Source organism: Melanaphis sacchari, unplaced genomic scaffold (genome assembly GCF_002803265.2).
Source record: "Melanaphis sacchari strain LSU unplaced genomic scaffold, SCAv2.0 Contig4_pilon_pilon, whole genome shotgun sequence".
Taxonomy (NCBI): domain Eukaryota; kingdom Metazoa; phylum Arthropoda; class Insecta; order Hemiptera; family Aphididae; genus Melanaphis; species Melanaphis sacchari.
The window spans coordinates 9,991,330-10,008,475 of NW_020271335.1; the positions used below are offsets into that span (position 1 = coordinate 9,991,330).

A 17,146-nucleotide genomic window follows, 5' to 3' on the forward strand; every position below is an offset into this window, starting at 1 on the left:
CAGACCGCATTGGATGCCATGATACATCTGGTATCCCCCTTACAAACACCTATGATATATGTATAATACAATAAATAGTATTACGGGTATTCTTACTAAATACTTAAGCTAATACAAATTTATTATTTGTTATAATGCATTATTATCAGCGTATATTCTTGCTAAATTGTTCTTTTATATCAAATAAATTTAAGAATATTATTTATATGTATTAATTGTTATAAATACCAATTTACCTGTATGTGTAAAAACTCTTAACATACAACTAACTTTGCTGTAAGCTTATTTATAATTTTTATTTGATTATTATTAATGTATTATCTAAAATACAAATGGTAAAAACGATTATTAATTTATATAATTATGTGTGTATGTATAAATTGAACACTATTTACATAATTATAATTTTAATTGATCTAGTAAAAAATAACCGATGTAAATTCCAAAAAATGAAATTCACTAATCGATTTTTTTACATTTAATTATTTTGATTACCAATGTAATAGATAATAGTGTTAATTTAAAATTGATTAATAATATACAATTATTTTATGAAGAACCTATCGTCATATTGCTTACTACTTAAGTTCTAACACCACAAATTGAATAGTTTCAAATATTTAAGTTTATATGATAGAATATATTAAGTAAGGGACCTATTAATTATTATAAAAATTATATTCAACTGAGCTGAATCATAAAAACACATTAATATTCCAACAAACCACATAAGCATGTACATTTTAATGTTTATATGAACATATTCAATTCATATTCTTTTTTTGTTTTAATAATACATTTTTTCACGATTTAACAATACCTAATAAATATTATTTTTGTATATTATAGATAAAAAACGCATTAATACTGTATATTTCTAACTATAAAATAATGTTATTTATTCATGTAATAGTTTAGTGTGTAAAATATTATTTTACGATTTGATCAAATTTTATTAAATTTTATTTTAATAGTTTCAGTTGTTTGGCGCGCACAATTTGTACCTAATAATTAATTTATACTGTTGTCGAATTTTGTTAAAATTGAATATTTTATTGTTATATTAAATAATCATACGAATTAAAACGATTTTATTTTTTTAATCTTAAAGTATACAATATTGCACAGGAAATAGTGTTCTCATAAATGTTAATTATTATTTTTAAATCTAAATTTAAAATTATCATATTGAAAATGCATATACCTAATATAAATAAACCCAATACGCCAATACAACTTATTAATTTATTGAAAGTTATGCTAACTTAGTTAGCATAACTTTTAGTTAATTTTTGAATTTTTTGGAATGGCAGAATACAAAAATATTTTATTTTGCCTCTTGTATCTAAAAATATAGTAAAGGAGAACCTTACTACTCCTAGAATACTTCACCAATATTAAACTTATGCATGGTAAAAAAATGTTTTAAATTGTAATAAAACGTCAATCAAAACTTAAGACTACAAGGGGAGGGGGAAGTTTGCCTCATAAAGTAATTTATTTGCCATTATTATAAAATGTCAGAGGGAAACTTCTTCTCTCCCAGATTACGCCAATGATAATAATATTAAATAGTTTATACCTTGAATCTTTATGATTAGGTAAGTGACGAATGAGAAGATTTATTCAGATATCCTTTCTGAAATAAGTAAATATAACTATGTATATAAATATATAATATAAAAATATACGAAACAAATTTAATATATTTTTTTTATTGTACTTTTATAAAAATTTTAAGCGTATTAAATTATTAAAAAAAACAAATTCAACTTTTTTTTAGTTACTGAGTAAAGTTCTACGACATTTCAACGCAGTAATTTTTAGCGCTTGACAGTTATTCTGTAGTAACGATAATTTTATTTAGCACATACTGACATACGATCATGACATATTAGTGATAAAACAGAGCAAACTGCGTACAATATTTGACATGTGCTCAAATAAGTTAACGCACATCATATTTATTAAAAAAAATTAAAATACTAAATTATTTAAATATTTAATCGTAATTTTACTGAAAATTATTTTAAGTACTCAATTATAATTACTATTTTAAATTTTTGTTAAATACACTATATACCAATACAAATTATATAGGAAATTACGTTGAGGCAACATAATATTGTATTATTTATTATGCTGTTGCGCGTGTGAAGAATGAATCGCTGCTGTCATGGAGTTCGACAGGAGTATGTGTGTGACGTTCGTATATGAAGAAACAAATAGACGTCACATAAACCTATTAGTACAGTATTTTATATTATGTGTTTCTAACCATAATAGATACCATATAATACTTTACTTTGTAATTGTTTTATATTCAACTTTTGAGAACTGATCCAAACTAGAAATAAATACCATTTGAGTCTTTTTGAAAAGACTGAATCAAGTTAGGGTTTTATAAATCATATGAGTCGTCAAAGTCTGACAGAGAACGAAAATTTAAAGCAATAAACGAATGCCATCATGCCAAACTATAAATTTACAAAATCAGACAAATACATTTTTGAACATGAACTCCTAAAATCTCCTCCTAAGTACGACCTCATGTATATCGTATGATATGAGCAGTGTTGAATCCAGACAATTTCTCTGGAGGAAGCTCACTTCATTTCATTAGTGAATGACAATACATTTTAGTATTATGAATACGTACCGCAAGTAGTTTTAGATTATATCGTAATCCAACCGTCATTATTAATTGTAATTTGTGATTATTTTTCGTTATCTTATAAGTTATAACTGTTATAATTTTGGCCATTTTGGGAAAGTCAGTAGGTAGATACCGGCAATACGGTATAAAACATTGATACGAATAAATTATATTTTATTGAACACCATTAGGTGCGTTAATTGTAACGAGTATTTTGGATTTGTTTTTCTTATAAATAGGTACACTTTATTGAAAGTTTTATTTATCAGGGAATGCAAAAGAAATTTCAGGGGGGGGGGGGCGAATGCCCCTGAAGTATACCTAGATTTAACTCTGCGTGTGGAGTATACATTCACGCGTTCGATTTTTTGATATACACCAGTCATTCCTATTTTTGTCTTACGGACAAGATGGTGATTGTGCATGTTAAGTATCGTCTAAGTAAATGAATAGTAGTATATTACTCTGTTTGTTTACCGTGCATCCACACGTATTACACGCCAAGGTGAGCATACATTTATATTATATATATTATATAAAAAAATAATTAATTACATTATATGTATAGTCATAATCATTGTTTTCAAATGAATACTTTCTTTAGCAACAATTATATTTATTTATAATTTATAATTATTAAAAAAATTGTTATACTGAGTAATATTTGCGCCTTAAAAATCAAAATCAAAAATCTAATGGCTGAATAAATCTTGAATATTTTGATGCTTTTTAGCAAAAGTGTTAAGATTTTTTGTTTTCTATCTATTTATGGTCTTTTGGATATATCCAAATTTCGGTGACTAAATATTGTTTCAGTGATAAATGAATGTCAAAACTGTTAAATATATAGTAAAATATTGATTTCTTTAGCAGTTTAGTGTTTCTAATATCCCTTATTTATAATACAAATTTATTTACGGATCGTTTTGGCGATGAACAAAAATCACAAGACCTATCAGTTAAACAGTTAATAAACAGCTAATATTTGATAAAATAATTAAATTAACTAACCGTTTGCTTTCGTAGTTTTGTTTTCTTCGCGAAAAGTGAAAACTCGCTTATTCAAATATTTTAACTTGTAGCGTATTTATGAATACTGATAAACGTTATCATTCATATCACAAATCTGTAAATTTCAACATGATTTTAACTTTATATTTTTTATAGATTATAGATATAGACTATTTTTTTTATTTAAAATTTAAAGTAATTAATAAAATATAAATACTATATAACTATTTGTGATTTATATCTTCTTGATATTAAGCTTAAATTCTAGTTGAACGTTTACTTTTCATTACTTCTTCATAGAATATTTGAAAGATTCAAGTTTTACATTTTATTTTGTTGTTATGTTTTTATGATTCAAAAATTATTTGATCATTAATTTATGAATATATTGTAATACAATTATTACCAATATATTGATTAACAGTATTATGAATATTATTATTGACGAAGTATTACAACATTTAGAATCATCTTTATCTGCTGAATTTGACTATAGCAATGTACATAACTCGCTAGATTTTTTATTTCGAAAATCGTTGAATGGTAAGGAATTAAAAAAATGTTGATGATTTTCAGTTTACAATTTAGAATGAATGCTTATGTATATGTAGAGAAGTCAACAGTGTATAACATATTTATATATATAATATTTATTATAAATACTAAATACTATTAATGTGAAAACCTGTGGCTTGTGGCATGTTATTGTGTTTAAATATTGAAAACAACAATTATTAAGTATCAATTAGTTATATGGTATATGCTAAATGATACCTAATTTAACATGTACAACATGTAATCTAGGACCCAAATATAATAATGAATATTAGCAATATTAATGTTTGATTCAGGAAATAATTTAATCCATAGTAGTAATTTAATAGATTATGTATATTCTGATAGAAACTATTTCCAAGCATTCAAATAACAAAGTATTAATATATATTTATTTTTTATCTAACTGTTATTGAAAAAATTTCAAAAACAATTTAATTTGTTAAAAGTTGAAATTATTGAAGTTTATAGTTGAGTACTATATTTGTTTATCCTTTTTTAAAAATATAATTGATAAATTTTTGCTGATTAATTTTATTAATCTAAAACATGAATATAGTATGTATTATATTTTAGTATCTTAAGTAAATAACTGTAACAACGTTTTTAATTAATTTGTATGATTATTTTTAGATTCCCTTACTGATAATTCAAAAGTTGCATTATCCAGTGTTGAAGCTGTCTTAGAAAAAGTATGGGAGTCACTTCATACTGGTTCCTGGGCTGATGCTTCAGATGACATGCGTAAACTTTATTCTCATGCTAGCTTGCTTAAGGTAAGTAGTAATAATTTATGTTTAGAATATTAATGTTTTAACATTTATTTTCTTAATTTTAGACCAAGTTATTATTAAAAACTGCAAATGATGAAAGAATGTTAAAAAAAACTATAAAAGCAATTGATATGGGGTTGCTAATGGGTAATGCATTTAGAAATGAATTAACTGTAGCTGCAACGTTATTGTGTAAAGCTCTACAGCAGACTTTTATTGGTATAAAAATAAATTTAGATTTCAGATAATGTGGTCGTGTAACAAAAATCATGTTATTTTTTTAGAGCATCCAGTTAAATTGTGTAATAATAGCAAATCAAAAAATAACAGTTATGCATTCCATAAAATTGGTGATCATATTCCAACACTACATCAACCATCCTTAGAAACATTTTTAAGGGATTATCTTAAATCTAAAAAACCTATTAAAATTACAGGTTAATTATAATAATTTATACTATGTAAATCATTGATAGATTATATTTCTTCTAGAAAAAAAGCCATAAGAAACAAAATTTATAGTTTTTAAAATAATGAGTAGGTTTTCAACTAATTTATGTTTAAAGTATATACTATATACATCTTACAATCTAAACACAAGACTTGAATTCGATTAATTTTAGTGTATGTTGCTTATCTATAAAATATTTATTATTTATAACATTTTTTTTTATCTTCATTTTCTATTGGTATTCAATATTTTAGTATTAGAATTAGAGTATGTTTAAAATGGAAATTTTAAATTTTAATATTGCTAAATTTATTGCTACACTCGCATGTATTACCTTTATTTGACAAAAATACAATATAGCATATTTGTTTTCAGTAAAAATAATTTTGTGCTGTTGATTTTATTGTAAGAAAAAATTTCTTATTACCAAACTTAAAAATAAGTATGTAATCTTGGACATCTTATAGGTTTTTATTGATATTATTTTAAATTGAATTATAACTATGTAAAATATTACCACATTAAAATACTCATAATTTTAAAATTGTAATATTAATAAAAGCCTATGAGATGCCCCAGCTTATATTCTTACCTAAAAGTTTTAAAATAGGTAAATTTACTTTAATATTAAAGTTAACAACATAAAATGAATCCTGCTGAATACAAATGTACTGTGTTATACATTAACAAGACAGAGATATTACTTGTGAGTGTAGCATTCTTTTAAGAGAACAAAGAATACATGTATGTAATTAAAAGTATTGGTCAAGTTAGTTTTTTTCCATATATTTTTTTCTATTATCAATTATACATCATTTTATACCTTTATTGAGCAAAATATTATTTAATTTACAATTTTGCAGGCAGTATGGAACACTGGCCTGCTCTAAATAAATGGAAAGATTTAAATTATCTTATAAAATTAGCTGGGGCTAGATTAGTTCCTGTTGAAATTGGATCATCTTATGCAGATGCTGATTGGAGTCAAAAATTAATAACACTTGAAGAATTCATAAAGATCCATGTTGTTCAAGAAGGTGAAAAACCAACATACCTTGCACAACATCAACTTTTCAATCAAGTAAATTAATATAAGTAATGAAAAAATAAACAATATTATTAAATCAGTAAATTGTTATTTTTAGATTCCAGAATTAAAAGATGATATTAGAATCCCAGAGTATTGTTATTTAACAGATGTGGATGATGTTGAACCTGACATAAATGCATGGTTAGGTCCTAAAGGAACCGTGTCTCCTACACATTATGATCCAAAGAATAACTTTTTAGCTCAAGTTTGTTTTAATATTTATATTGTTTTAATTTAATCTAATCTTAATGAATTTAATAAATATTTTTATTTAACTGTAGGTGCTGGGATCAAAATTTATTATTTTGTATGATCCTAAGTGGTCTAGCTATTTATATCCATATGATGATAAATTTCTTAAGAATACTGCACAAGTAGATCCAGTTACCCCTGATTTAAGTCAATTTCCCAATTTCTCTAAAGCCAAAGCTACACATTGTATTTTAAAAGAAGGTACTTATTAAAAACATTTATTTAATTTTATTTAATAACTAGTATTTATTATATGGATATAATAAAAATCTATGCGACAAAAAAGATAATTAAGTTATACAGAATGTCTTGTTGACTGTTATATGTGTCCTACTTTTAATTTATTTTTACATGACATTTTTGTACCAAAACAATTTAATAACATTTTATATTATTTATGTAATTTTCTTTTCAAAAATTTTAATTCTTAAAAAAAAATATATCTAAACAATAATAATAATTAAAATTAGTATAATAGGCTATTTATCCGTTTTGCATATTTTAAATATCCATTAATGGACCTTAGTAAACAAAATTAAAATCTTTACTAATTAGACTGAGTATTAGCCTTATCTTAATTCTTAGTATTACTTATTGTTGTTTACTAGAAAACAAAATATTAGAAGGAATCAATTTATTATGCCACTAGAGGCAATAGGTTTAGTTGATTATTTTGGTACCCTCTTATTTCCATGGGTCTTATAAGTTTATCAATTATAATCATGTAAGTTTATGTATTTTGTATACTTTTTAGGTGAAATGTTATTTATACCATCTGGTTGGTGGCATAGAGTTGAATCTCTTTCAGTAAGTTTTTCCGTCAGTTTTTGGTGGATGTAGTTCATAATCAATAGTTGTTAATTTTAATCCATTTGAATATATGTTATTATTTAATTGTATTCTATATTGAAATTAAAATAAGTAGAATACACTTTATATATTTGTTTACTTTTTTAAAACTAAGCCTTAAAGCTATAATCACTAGTTCTTGATCAGATAAATCAAATTGAGTATTATGATATATTTTTATAGGTAAACTAACCAAATTAATGTATAATAAATTAATAATATAACTACACAGTACACAACTACACGAGTCACAAGCTGTGCTAAATGATAAAGATTAAAGTGCTAGGCTATAATCTCAGGATAAATGAAAATGAAAATCATTTATTCTGTGCTATAGTTAATATAGAGTTATAGGAAAAAAGTACAATAAATCATAAACATTATAACTGTTAAACTGGTAAACTTAGCGCAAAAAAAATATTTTTTTTTTCAGTTTTTTTTTTTTTTTTTTTTTTTTTTTTTATTATGCTTCAATTAGTTCAATTCAGAAGCATAGCTATGAGGGTGGCAAAGGAAAGGGGGCGCTTTCCCCCTATCCTTCTCTGAAAATTTTAGGTAAAAAGTAAATAATGAATAACAATGATACAGGAAACAGAAAGACTTGAGTCATTAATTTTGGTATCCACTGAAAGAGACATTTTAGAAGAACTTAAATCCAAAACAAATTTGCTGAAAAAAATAGGCGCATGAAGTTATAAGTGTGAAATGAATTGTTAAGAGTAAATTTGTAAGTTAGTAAATCAATTACAATAATAAATTTTAGTATTTATTTAAAAATAATACGTTTTTTTTAAATAAATGTAAGAAGTTCTATAGTATTAAGTTCTATATTGTATTATTTCTTTTATTATTTTCATTTACTAAAATTAATTACTAGTTACTACCTACATATTTGTGGATTTGACTTTATATAATCCACATGACTATCATGAACAATTTTGAAATTTTGTCCCCCCACCTCCCCACAAACTAAAATTCCTACCTACGCCATTGGTTCAATTCAAATATTTTTTTTAATAAAATAAAAGCAAATTCTTCATTTCTACTAAGCAGAATTACAAAGTACACTGACAGACATTTTTAATGTTTATTCTTTGGACGCATTATAAGTTAAAATATATTAAATCATAAAACCTAAACTGTTAGAAGATTGATAAATTAAAAAGGAAGTTCATTTTTTATTTTTAATCATTACCTTAGACCAGTGGTTTTCAAATTGTGGTACGTGTTCCAGCAGTGGTAGTATGGCACCCTAAAGACTACATGATGGACGGCGCTACGCAAAAAGCAGCATAGTGGTAAAACGGAAAATTAAAAATAAATATTTTATTTGTGTTTGAAATAGTTATTATAAAATTATTTATTATTTATTTATTTATTATATTTCATCTCTAATAACATTAAACCTACAAATCCATGGTTCTTATTGAAAAATTATTATTTTATTCTTAAAAAAAACTTATAAATCTGTATAAATAAATAAATAATAACTATATTGTATTATTTTTTTGTCTTGTTATTTAAAATTAATGAATTTAACTCAGTAAAATTTGAATCGTTCTATCTTTAGTCATTAGCGGTACACGATTAATTGATGATACTATGATAGTGTTACGCAAAAAAAAATGTTTGAGAACCGTTGCCTTAGACATTTCTGTTTTTAACATACTTATCATGACTTATTTACGTTTATCATTACTGTGCATTACCGCCAAAAATGTATCTGATAACAATATTGTGTAAAACTTGTTTTTGTTATTATTTAAATTTTAAGCAACTTAAGTAATATATTATATTTAGTTAAATTATTATTAGCCTATCTGCTGTGTGCCTGTGAAGGCTCTTTTAAAGCTCATACTTTTTTGTTACACTTTCATCATTAAAATCAAACGAGTTATCCACTGCGCATTATAATGCATACATTTTTAACTGTTATAGTATTTATATATGGTTTTTAAGATTCTAACATATTTTCCCTATTATATGTGAAATGAGTACAAATTGTGACATAATGGATCTTATGAAGGATTATGGATCCGAATTTAATATGTCTACTGTTATGCAATGTGTACAAGAATTAAAAGCTTGGCAAGATTCGCAACAGCAAAAATTATGCGAAAATCCGACTATGGACACATTGAATAATGAGATGGAAGATGTGTTAAGATCATTTGATATTCCAGAAAATTTGCAAGGTACATAATTATATTTTCATTTAAATAACCATAAGAACGAGCATAAGAATATATATATTTTTTCTTTCATGTGCGATATATTATAAATTTAAATGTAAGGAAATAAAACTTCTAATTTAATTATAAAAATGGAAAATAGATAATAGCCAAAGTCTATCTTTTTATTATAAAAAATTAAAAAATTAATGTATAATTAATTTAGTTTTTAAAATTTATTAGTAGGTATTTATAAAATTATAAAATTGTAATTATTTTAAAAGTTGAAATGAATTATTAAATTTAAATAAATAAGTAATAATTATCATTCATTTAAAAATATTGATCCATTTAATGATTCACTATAATATGATAGGCCCCAAATTTTAAGGGATCATTATTATTAATTTATTAAATTTTTTGTAATTGTCTATGAAATTTAGTACAATAATATTTAAAATATTTATCATTTATTCAGTATCAAAGTTTAATTTAAAGTCCTGATAATTAATATTTTATTGCAAATCTGAAGTAGAATTTAAAAATAGATAAAGCGCAAATACGTCTGCTGTCTTTAAAAAATAAATGAATAAATTAACTTTCATAATTTATAAAATAAAATTGAAAACTAGCCGTTAATGTAACTAGACTTTTTTTTATAATTTGTATAACACAAATAATTTAAATACTTTTTTCTAAATTAATTATTTTTTTAGTAAATAATTCATTAATCCGGTTCTGTTATGTATCCAATAATTTGGTCCTACTATTTTTAAAGTATCGATACTTATGATATAGTAACTAACTAATAAAATTGATAAAATCATACTGCAATGTAATAAAGCTACCAAGGATTCCTTTACTATGTGCATTGCGTGTGCAATTAAAAAAAGTCTTTGCTAGATTTTAAAATTACCAAACCGGAACATCATATTGAATAATCTTTTTTTTTTATAGTCTCAAGTTTAAAATTTCTGTAGCTTTTTAAAAAAAAGAAAGACAAATAAACCTGAAAACATGTCAATAACATTTAGATAACATAATACGATAATGATATAATGATACTATATACAATATTATTCTATAATTTATTATTAAATAATATAATATTAAAGTTATTTTCTCTTGGTTCCTGTTAATTGGGACAAAATTAATGACTGGCGGGATACTGGAACATGCTGTTAAAATCGGAACAAATAGCAAGCCCAAGTATAGTAATAAATAATAATACATACATACAGTGTGTTTCATGATAAACTGATATTAGAAATAACTTTTGTTCTATTGCGCATTTTCAACTTTTTTTTTTTTAATTGTTAATTATTGTCTGCAGTACGTTTAAAATATTTTTTTATTTTTATTTTTAATATCCTGTATGGAAAATTAAAAATTAAAAATTTTCTATTTGATATTTAAAAAAATCAAGATAGCCATTTTGTAAATTAAATTTTTAAAAAAAATGTGTCAAAAACGTTTATTAAGGTTAAGTCAATAATTTTTAAAGTTTGTTTAAATTCAAATTTATTTCTTGTCTATCAGTTGTTTGTTACTGCGATTATTGATTATCCAAAAAATCTATTTAAAATAATTTAAAATTGTGCAAACTTCAAAATATTGTAAAAAAACAAATGGCTGAACATTTTTTATTTTTTTTTTTTTGCGAACATGTATTAAAAATAATATCAACAAAATGGCTATTTTGATTTTTTTAAATATCAAATAGAAAATTTTTTAATTTCTTAATTTTACATACAAAATTTTAAAAAAAATTGAAAAATGAATTTAAATGTAGCGCAGATAACAACATAATTAAAAACAAAAAGTTGAAAATGTTCAATAGAACAAAAGTTATTGCATTATTGCTTTGCTTGTAAAATTTGTTTTTTTATTAACCTCCACTGATCTGACATTTTTGTTAATCAGATAGTCTTTTGGTTTGATATCTGTCAGATTATTAAGAAACCACCATAATTGCATTTTATACATATTTGATATTCATGTAATATTTTGTGAATTATTTTTAAAGAAATTGATTTTTTTTTTTTAAGATTTAAATACATATACATAAATTTTATCTTATATTATAACAAAATAAACAGAACTTATTTTTAAGAATTAAAAACTTAAATTAAACTAAACATGTATTTTCTAGGTTCTTTTTTTAAATATTTTGTTAATATTTAATTTTATTTTTTTATTTCAGAAGGTCATTATGACGATAGGGTATCTTCTTTTTCAGAAATTGATGAAGAACTATTAAAAAAATTTGGTTACCAAAAAGATATAATTTCTTCACCGGTTAGTATTAATTATGATCCAAATTTATTGGAAAAATTATATTATAATATATTGAGTAAAAGTAATTTATTATTTGAGAAATATACTAAATTGAAATAAATAAAACTGATTTGTTAATTATTTTTTCAAATTTTATAAGTAGGTAAATTTGTATGTATTAGGTACTATTATTTTTCTTATACATATAAATTAAGATAATTAAATAATATTAAAACTTGATATTTTGATTTCTAATATTTTTAAAATTTAAATTAGGTTTCAAATTCAAGAGATGACATAGCAATATTATCACCGAATAAAAATTTTGATAAAATTGGAAAAGCAAAGGCAGTAGAGCGTAATACGAATATTGTTGAAGATAAACAATTAGAAAATGAAATTGAATGCAAAACTATTAAACCTAAAAAACCATATTTAAAAAAAGGTACAGGTTTAGCTAGATATGGTTTAAATATAGAAGAAGTAAAAAAGAAAACTGGTAAATTGAAATTTAAGAAACCAATTTTATCAGTTCCATCTAAAATTAAAGTACCAAGAAAGTGTTTGAATCAAGTCAAACCATTTCCTAAAACAGAATTAGGTAATTAGATAATTGTTTTTTTTCTTTTTTGTTAAAAATACATATTATATTTTAATTTTATAAATTTATTTTCAGTTATTAAGCCAACTAAAAGTACACGCCTAGATTTAAAAAAAGTTGAAATAGCTAATTCTTGGAATAGGTATGAGCCTAAAGATTGTACAGATAATGAAGAAAAGTATAATAATACAGAACAAAGGGAATTACGTGCATTTGAAATATTAGAAGAACGTGCTAACAATTTTGATTTAAATGCATCGTCACCTACTGTCTGTCAACTCTTAGAAAATGGACAAAGTCCTAAAAATAATAAAGAAGTACCGGCATCACGACTAGTTCGTTCTTTAAATTTTGATAGAATAAACTCATCTACTCCTAGACAAAATGTCAATGATTCTGATGATTCTTATTCGGATTCTAGCCAAGAATGTGATCCATTAGATTTAACAGAATGTGCACTCAAAGATAAAAATTTAAATGGTAACAAAAGAGATAACAATAAAAAAAAAGTTGATATAGTTAATTTAACAGAAAATGAAAAGAAATATTTAGAAAACTATTCTAAAACATCTGAAATCATGAAACATGTAGATTTTGACCAATCATTTGATACAGAAATGCTTAGTAAGAGACTTGAAGAGTTGGAATCTGAAATAGAAAGATTTCGATTAGAAAATACTAAGTTAATGAAGTTGCAACGAGAATTTGAGGTTGAAAGACAAAAGTTCTTTAAAGGTAAAGAAGATTTTTTAAAGAAATTAAATGATGAAAAAAAAAAACAAGAAGAAATGTTAGCGGAAGAAAGAAAAAAATTTATTAGAGAAAAAGTTCTATATGAAAAAAATGCTAGAGAATTGAGAAATAAACCTAATAGACAAGAGAGAGAAGAAATAAAAAAATTAAAAGAACAGGTTGGTTTTTAGTGTTTTTACATTGTTTATTTTTAAATTTAAACTAATGATTTTAAAATTTTATCTTAATGTATAGTTAACAGAGTTAAAAGATGAATTTAATAAAAAAGAAGCTCGATGGGCAACTGGTCAAGCTCGAATAAGGACTCAGATGAAATTATTGGAAAATAGTAATATTGCTTTGCGCAATGAACTTGAATTATTAAGAAAATCGTCTTTAAATAAAAAAGTAAAACAATATTAAACCAAGTGTTCACCAATTAAAGGAAAACCAATTACTCTACAAGATTATGCTAAATTGAATTGAAACTTTTTTAACTAGCTATGATGAATACCTAAATACACATTTATTGGAACATTTTAATGTAATAGAAACATCTATTTTTAATATCATATTTGGGTGGACCTATTTTTCCAAATAATTTTTACTTAACAAAATATTGTAGCTCCAACATCAAATTATTTGTAGTCAAAGATTAAAATGGTTGAAAATCAAAAGGCTTGTAGCATTTCTGGTAAAAGATGTTAATAATAAGCGACATCCTAGCATATTATTATACTACAAGTATATTATTTAAATTCTAATTTCTAAATGTCCAATTTAAATGTTTAGAAATTCTTATATTTTAACAAAAAGTCTTTTGTTGTTTGAAATAATATTATATAATTTGATAATTTTTTTAATTGTAATATCTTGATAAATTATTTTATACTATTTAATATTGAATATAAAGTACATTTAAAAAGAATAATACTTAAAAATAATAAAAACAAACTTATAAGAATAAATTTAAAATGGTTTTCTTTCTAAAATATTTTATTTTATATCCTTGTTTGTAAAATTTAAATAACTTGAAAAATTATACCATACTTATATGTTGTTATTTAACTAAATAAAAGTTGTGATGCGTCTATTGAGAGGATTAAAAATTTAGTGTTCTTTTAAATGTGTATTTAAAAATATTTAGGTAATATTTAGCTTGTCAGTAGTCTCTAATTGATTTAATGTAATCTGGACTAGTAATAATTGAGTACTCTAAATTCCCTAAATAATACAATATGGTTTGATATGGATTATATAATTTTTTTTTTATTTCAGGTTACATTCAAAACATCGTCTGAAAAACAAGCTTTAAGGAATACCAGAATGATTCATAATGTCAACGCAGAAATCAGTAAATTATCACCCGATGATATATCATCAATGATTGATCCTAAAACTAAAAACATTCCTGCATCTATATTGAGAAACCCTTTGATTACGACTATCGATAATGAATCATCTGATGAATTGTCTTTAGATGAAAATCTGTCTTCAAAAAATCATTCTCATGATAGTGATGATGAAAATAATATTAATGAATCGAATAATATTCAACATAATAATCAGGGTGTTGTCCGTGAGACAGTTTTAGAAGATGGACGTAAAGAAATTTTGTATTCTAATGGTAATTTAAAAAAAATTTCTTCTGATGGTAATAATGTAAAAGTGATTTATTATAATGGTGATGTGAAAGAAACAAAAGATGATTCTGAACGATATTATTTTGCTAAAAACAAAACATACCATACAACATACAATACTGGCCTAGAGATAATTGAATTCCCTAAGTAAGTTTTATATTCAAAGTTATGTGCTTAACATTTTGATGATTGGGCAAGTGGAATAACTAGCTATATTTGTTTAGGTTAGAAAACTTGAAAACAAAATTAATGTCATGAAACTCATTATAATTACTAGAAAATGTATTAAAAAATATTTTTACCATATTTTAAATCAATAATAATTTAACCATTACAATATATACCATTTAAATTTAAAAAATGTATTTGTCATAACTCATAATATTCCTTAAAAATATAACTTTATATGCTTATTGAATTATATTATTATATTATTTTAATTCAATGTGGCTATCAATTTCAATAAAAAAATTTAATTTAAACTAGACGTAATGTGGTTTAATAGTGTTTTATTTGATTCAGTAAGTTGTCTGAGATTTGTGTCAGTATAGTTATATGATAGTTTTATTTAATATCTGTATTTCTATATCAAACATTAATTTCAAATTAACATTATTAAAATATTCAATTTGTTCATATGATTTCATTAAATGTATTTTTGGTAACAAAAACACAATCTTACTTCTTCAAAAAATAGTTTAATATAACAACCACTTTACCAATTATCTTGTCATACCCCTTAAAGTTAACATAATTGAAGTCTTAGTCTATTTAAACATGTTATATATATTAATGTAAATTATATAAATTGTATGTATAGCGGGCAAACCGAAAAGCATTACAAAGACGGAAAAGTGGAAATTGAATATGTAGATGGTAAAAAGCATACAGTTTATCCAGATCATAAGGAAGTTTGGAATTACTTGGATGGTTCAGTTTTGACAGTGGATCAAAATGGACATCGTGAATTAGTGTTATTAAATGGCCAACGAGAAATACATACCAACGAATTCAAGGTATGTTTATTATTCATTGTTTATATTGGTAAATAATAATATAATTAATGAATGCTGTAAAGTTATTTCATTCTTACGTAAACATATAAAAACTAATTGTATTTCTAACAATTATATTTAGGTATATTTTTTGTATAAGTATTTAATGACCAAAAATGTATTATATGTCTAATTATCAGAATATTTAACCTATATTAATATCAATATACTTCAATTTTATAGAAAAGAGTATATCCTGATGGTACAACAAAAATTGTTTATCCAGATGGGTCACATGAAACCAAATATCCGGATGGTAGAATTAGAAAAAAAGATAAGGATGGTAATTTGACATTGGACACCAGTGTATTGTCTTAGAAAATGTATAAACTATTATAAATTGTTGATTCTTAAATTAAATTTTTCTTATTTTAATACTATTTATAATTATTTATAATTATTTTTTTTATGATTTATAATGATTGCTAGTTTGAGTATTTGAAATACTTTATTTTACTTTTTTATACAATTTTTTCATTTTTTATATAATATAAATGATAAATATGTGTATTTTATATGATTATCTCTACTTAATAGTTTTATATAATCTACTTATGAATTTACTTTATAATACCATGACAAAGTTATCTTATAATATACAAATTTATTGTTATTTGTTACATATTAATAGTAAGTTTTTGAACTCAATATGCAATATTTTTGTAATAAACATTTTTTAAGCTATTAGACATTAATGGTGTAATTAACATCTTGTCTGGATAAATTATTGTTGTCTACCTTATGCTAATCTGAAAGGTATAAATCAAAAATTTGCTTGTTTATAATACAATTGTATTAATTAAAATTTATATTTACATTTTTTAATTTTAAAAAATGAATGCAACGACAGAATACAATGTCCTGTTACTAGTTTCTTGTCTTAGTAAGTTGATTGAAAATTCTAATGAATTATGTTTTCATTAATATCATTTTCTTCTTGTCATGTATTTCAATTCCAATAAAATTATCCTGATATTGTGTTATTGGAATTAAATAAATACCTAGTTAATATTTAAGTATGTTACTAGTT

General features: G+C 23.3%; 2 protein-coding genes across 7 annotated transcripts; both read left to right on the forward strand.

The window, feature by feature from the left end:
- The first annotated feature begins 3,059 nt into the window (after window positions 1-3,059).
- On the forward strand, window positions 3,060-8,966 carry LOC112598746 (jmjC domain-containing protein 5). Of its 6 annotated transcripts, none has more exons than XM_025345334.1 (9): window positions 3,060-3,161; window positions 4,856-4,998; window positions 5,061-5,214; window positions 5,280-5,432; window positions 6,310-6,527; window positions 6,592-6,741; window positions 6,818-6,989; window positions 7,543-7,595; window positions 8,226-8,354. In XM_025345334.1, exons 2-9 carry the CDS (start codon window positions 4,963-4,965, stop codon window positions 8,325-8,327), a joined length of 1,038 nt encoding a protein of 345 aa, XP_025201119.1. In that variant the 5' UTR covers window positions 3,060-3,161; window positions 4,856-4,962; the 3' UTR covers window positions 8,328-8,354. The 6 variants fall into 6 exon arrangements, with proteins under 6 accessions (XP_025201119.1, XP_025201120.1, XP_025201121.1 ...); XM_025345331.1 differs by lacking the exon at window positions 3,060-3,161 and adding an exon at window positions 4,016-4,210 and having other exon boundaries at window positions 8,226-8,355; XM_025345332.1 differs by lacking the exons at window positions 3,060-3,161; window positions 8,226-8,354 and adding exons at window positions 4,017-4,210; window positions 8,838-8,966.
- A 205-nt stretch (window positions 8,967-9,171) lies between these two features.
- On the forward strand, window positions 9,172-16,480 carry LOC112599114 (centromere protein J). The gene is made up of 8 exons (XM_025345866.1): window positions 9,172-9,832; window positions 12,012-12,106; window positions 12,362-12,686; window positions 12,762-13,597; window positions 13,674-13,826; window positions 14,697-15,208; window positions 15,882-16,077; window positions 16,300-16,480. Exons 1-8 carry the CDS (start codon window positions 9,628-9,630, stop codon window positions 16,432-16,434), a joined length of 2,457 nt encoding a protein of 818 aa, XP_025201651.1. The 5' UTR covers window positions 9,172-9,627; the 3' UTR covers window positions 16,435-16,480.
- The last annotated feature ends 666 nt before the right edge of the window (window positions 16,481-17,146 follow it).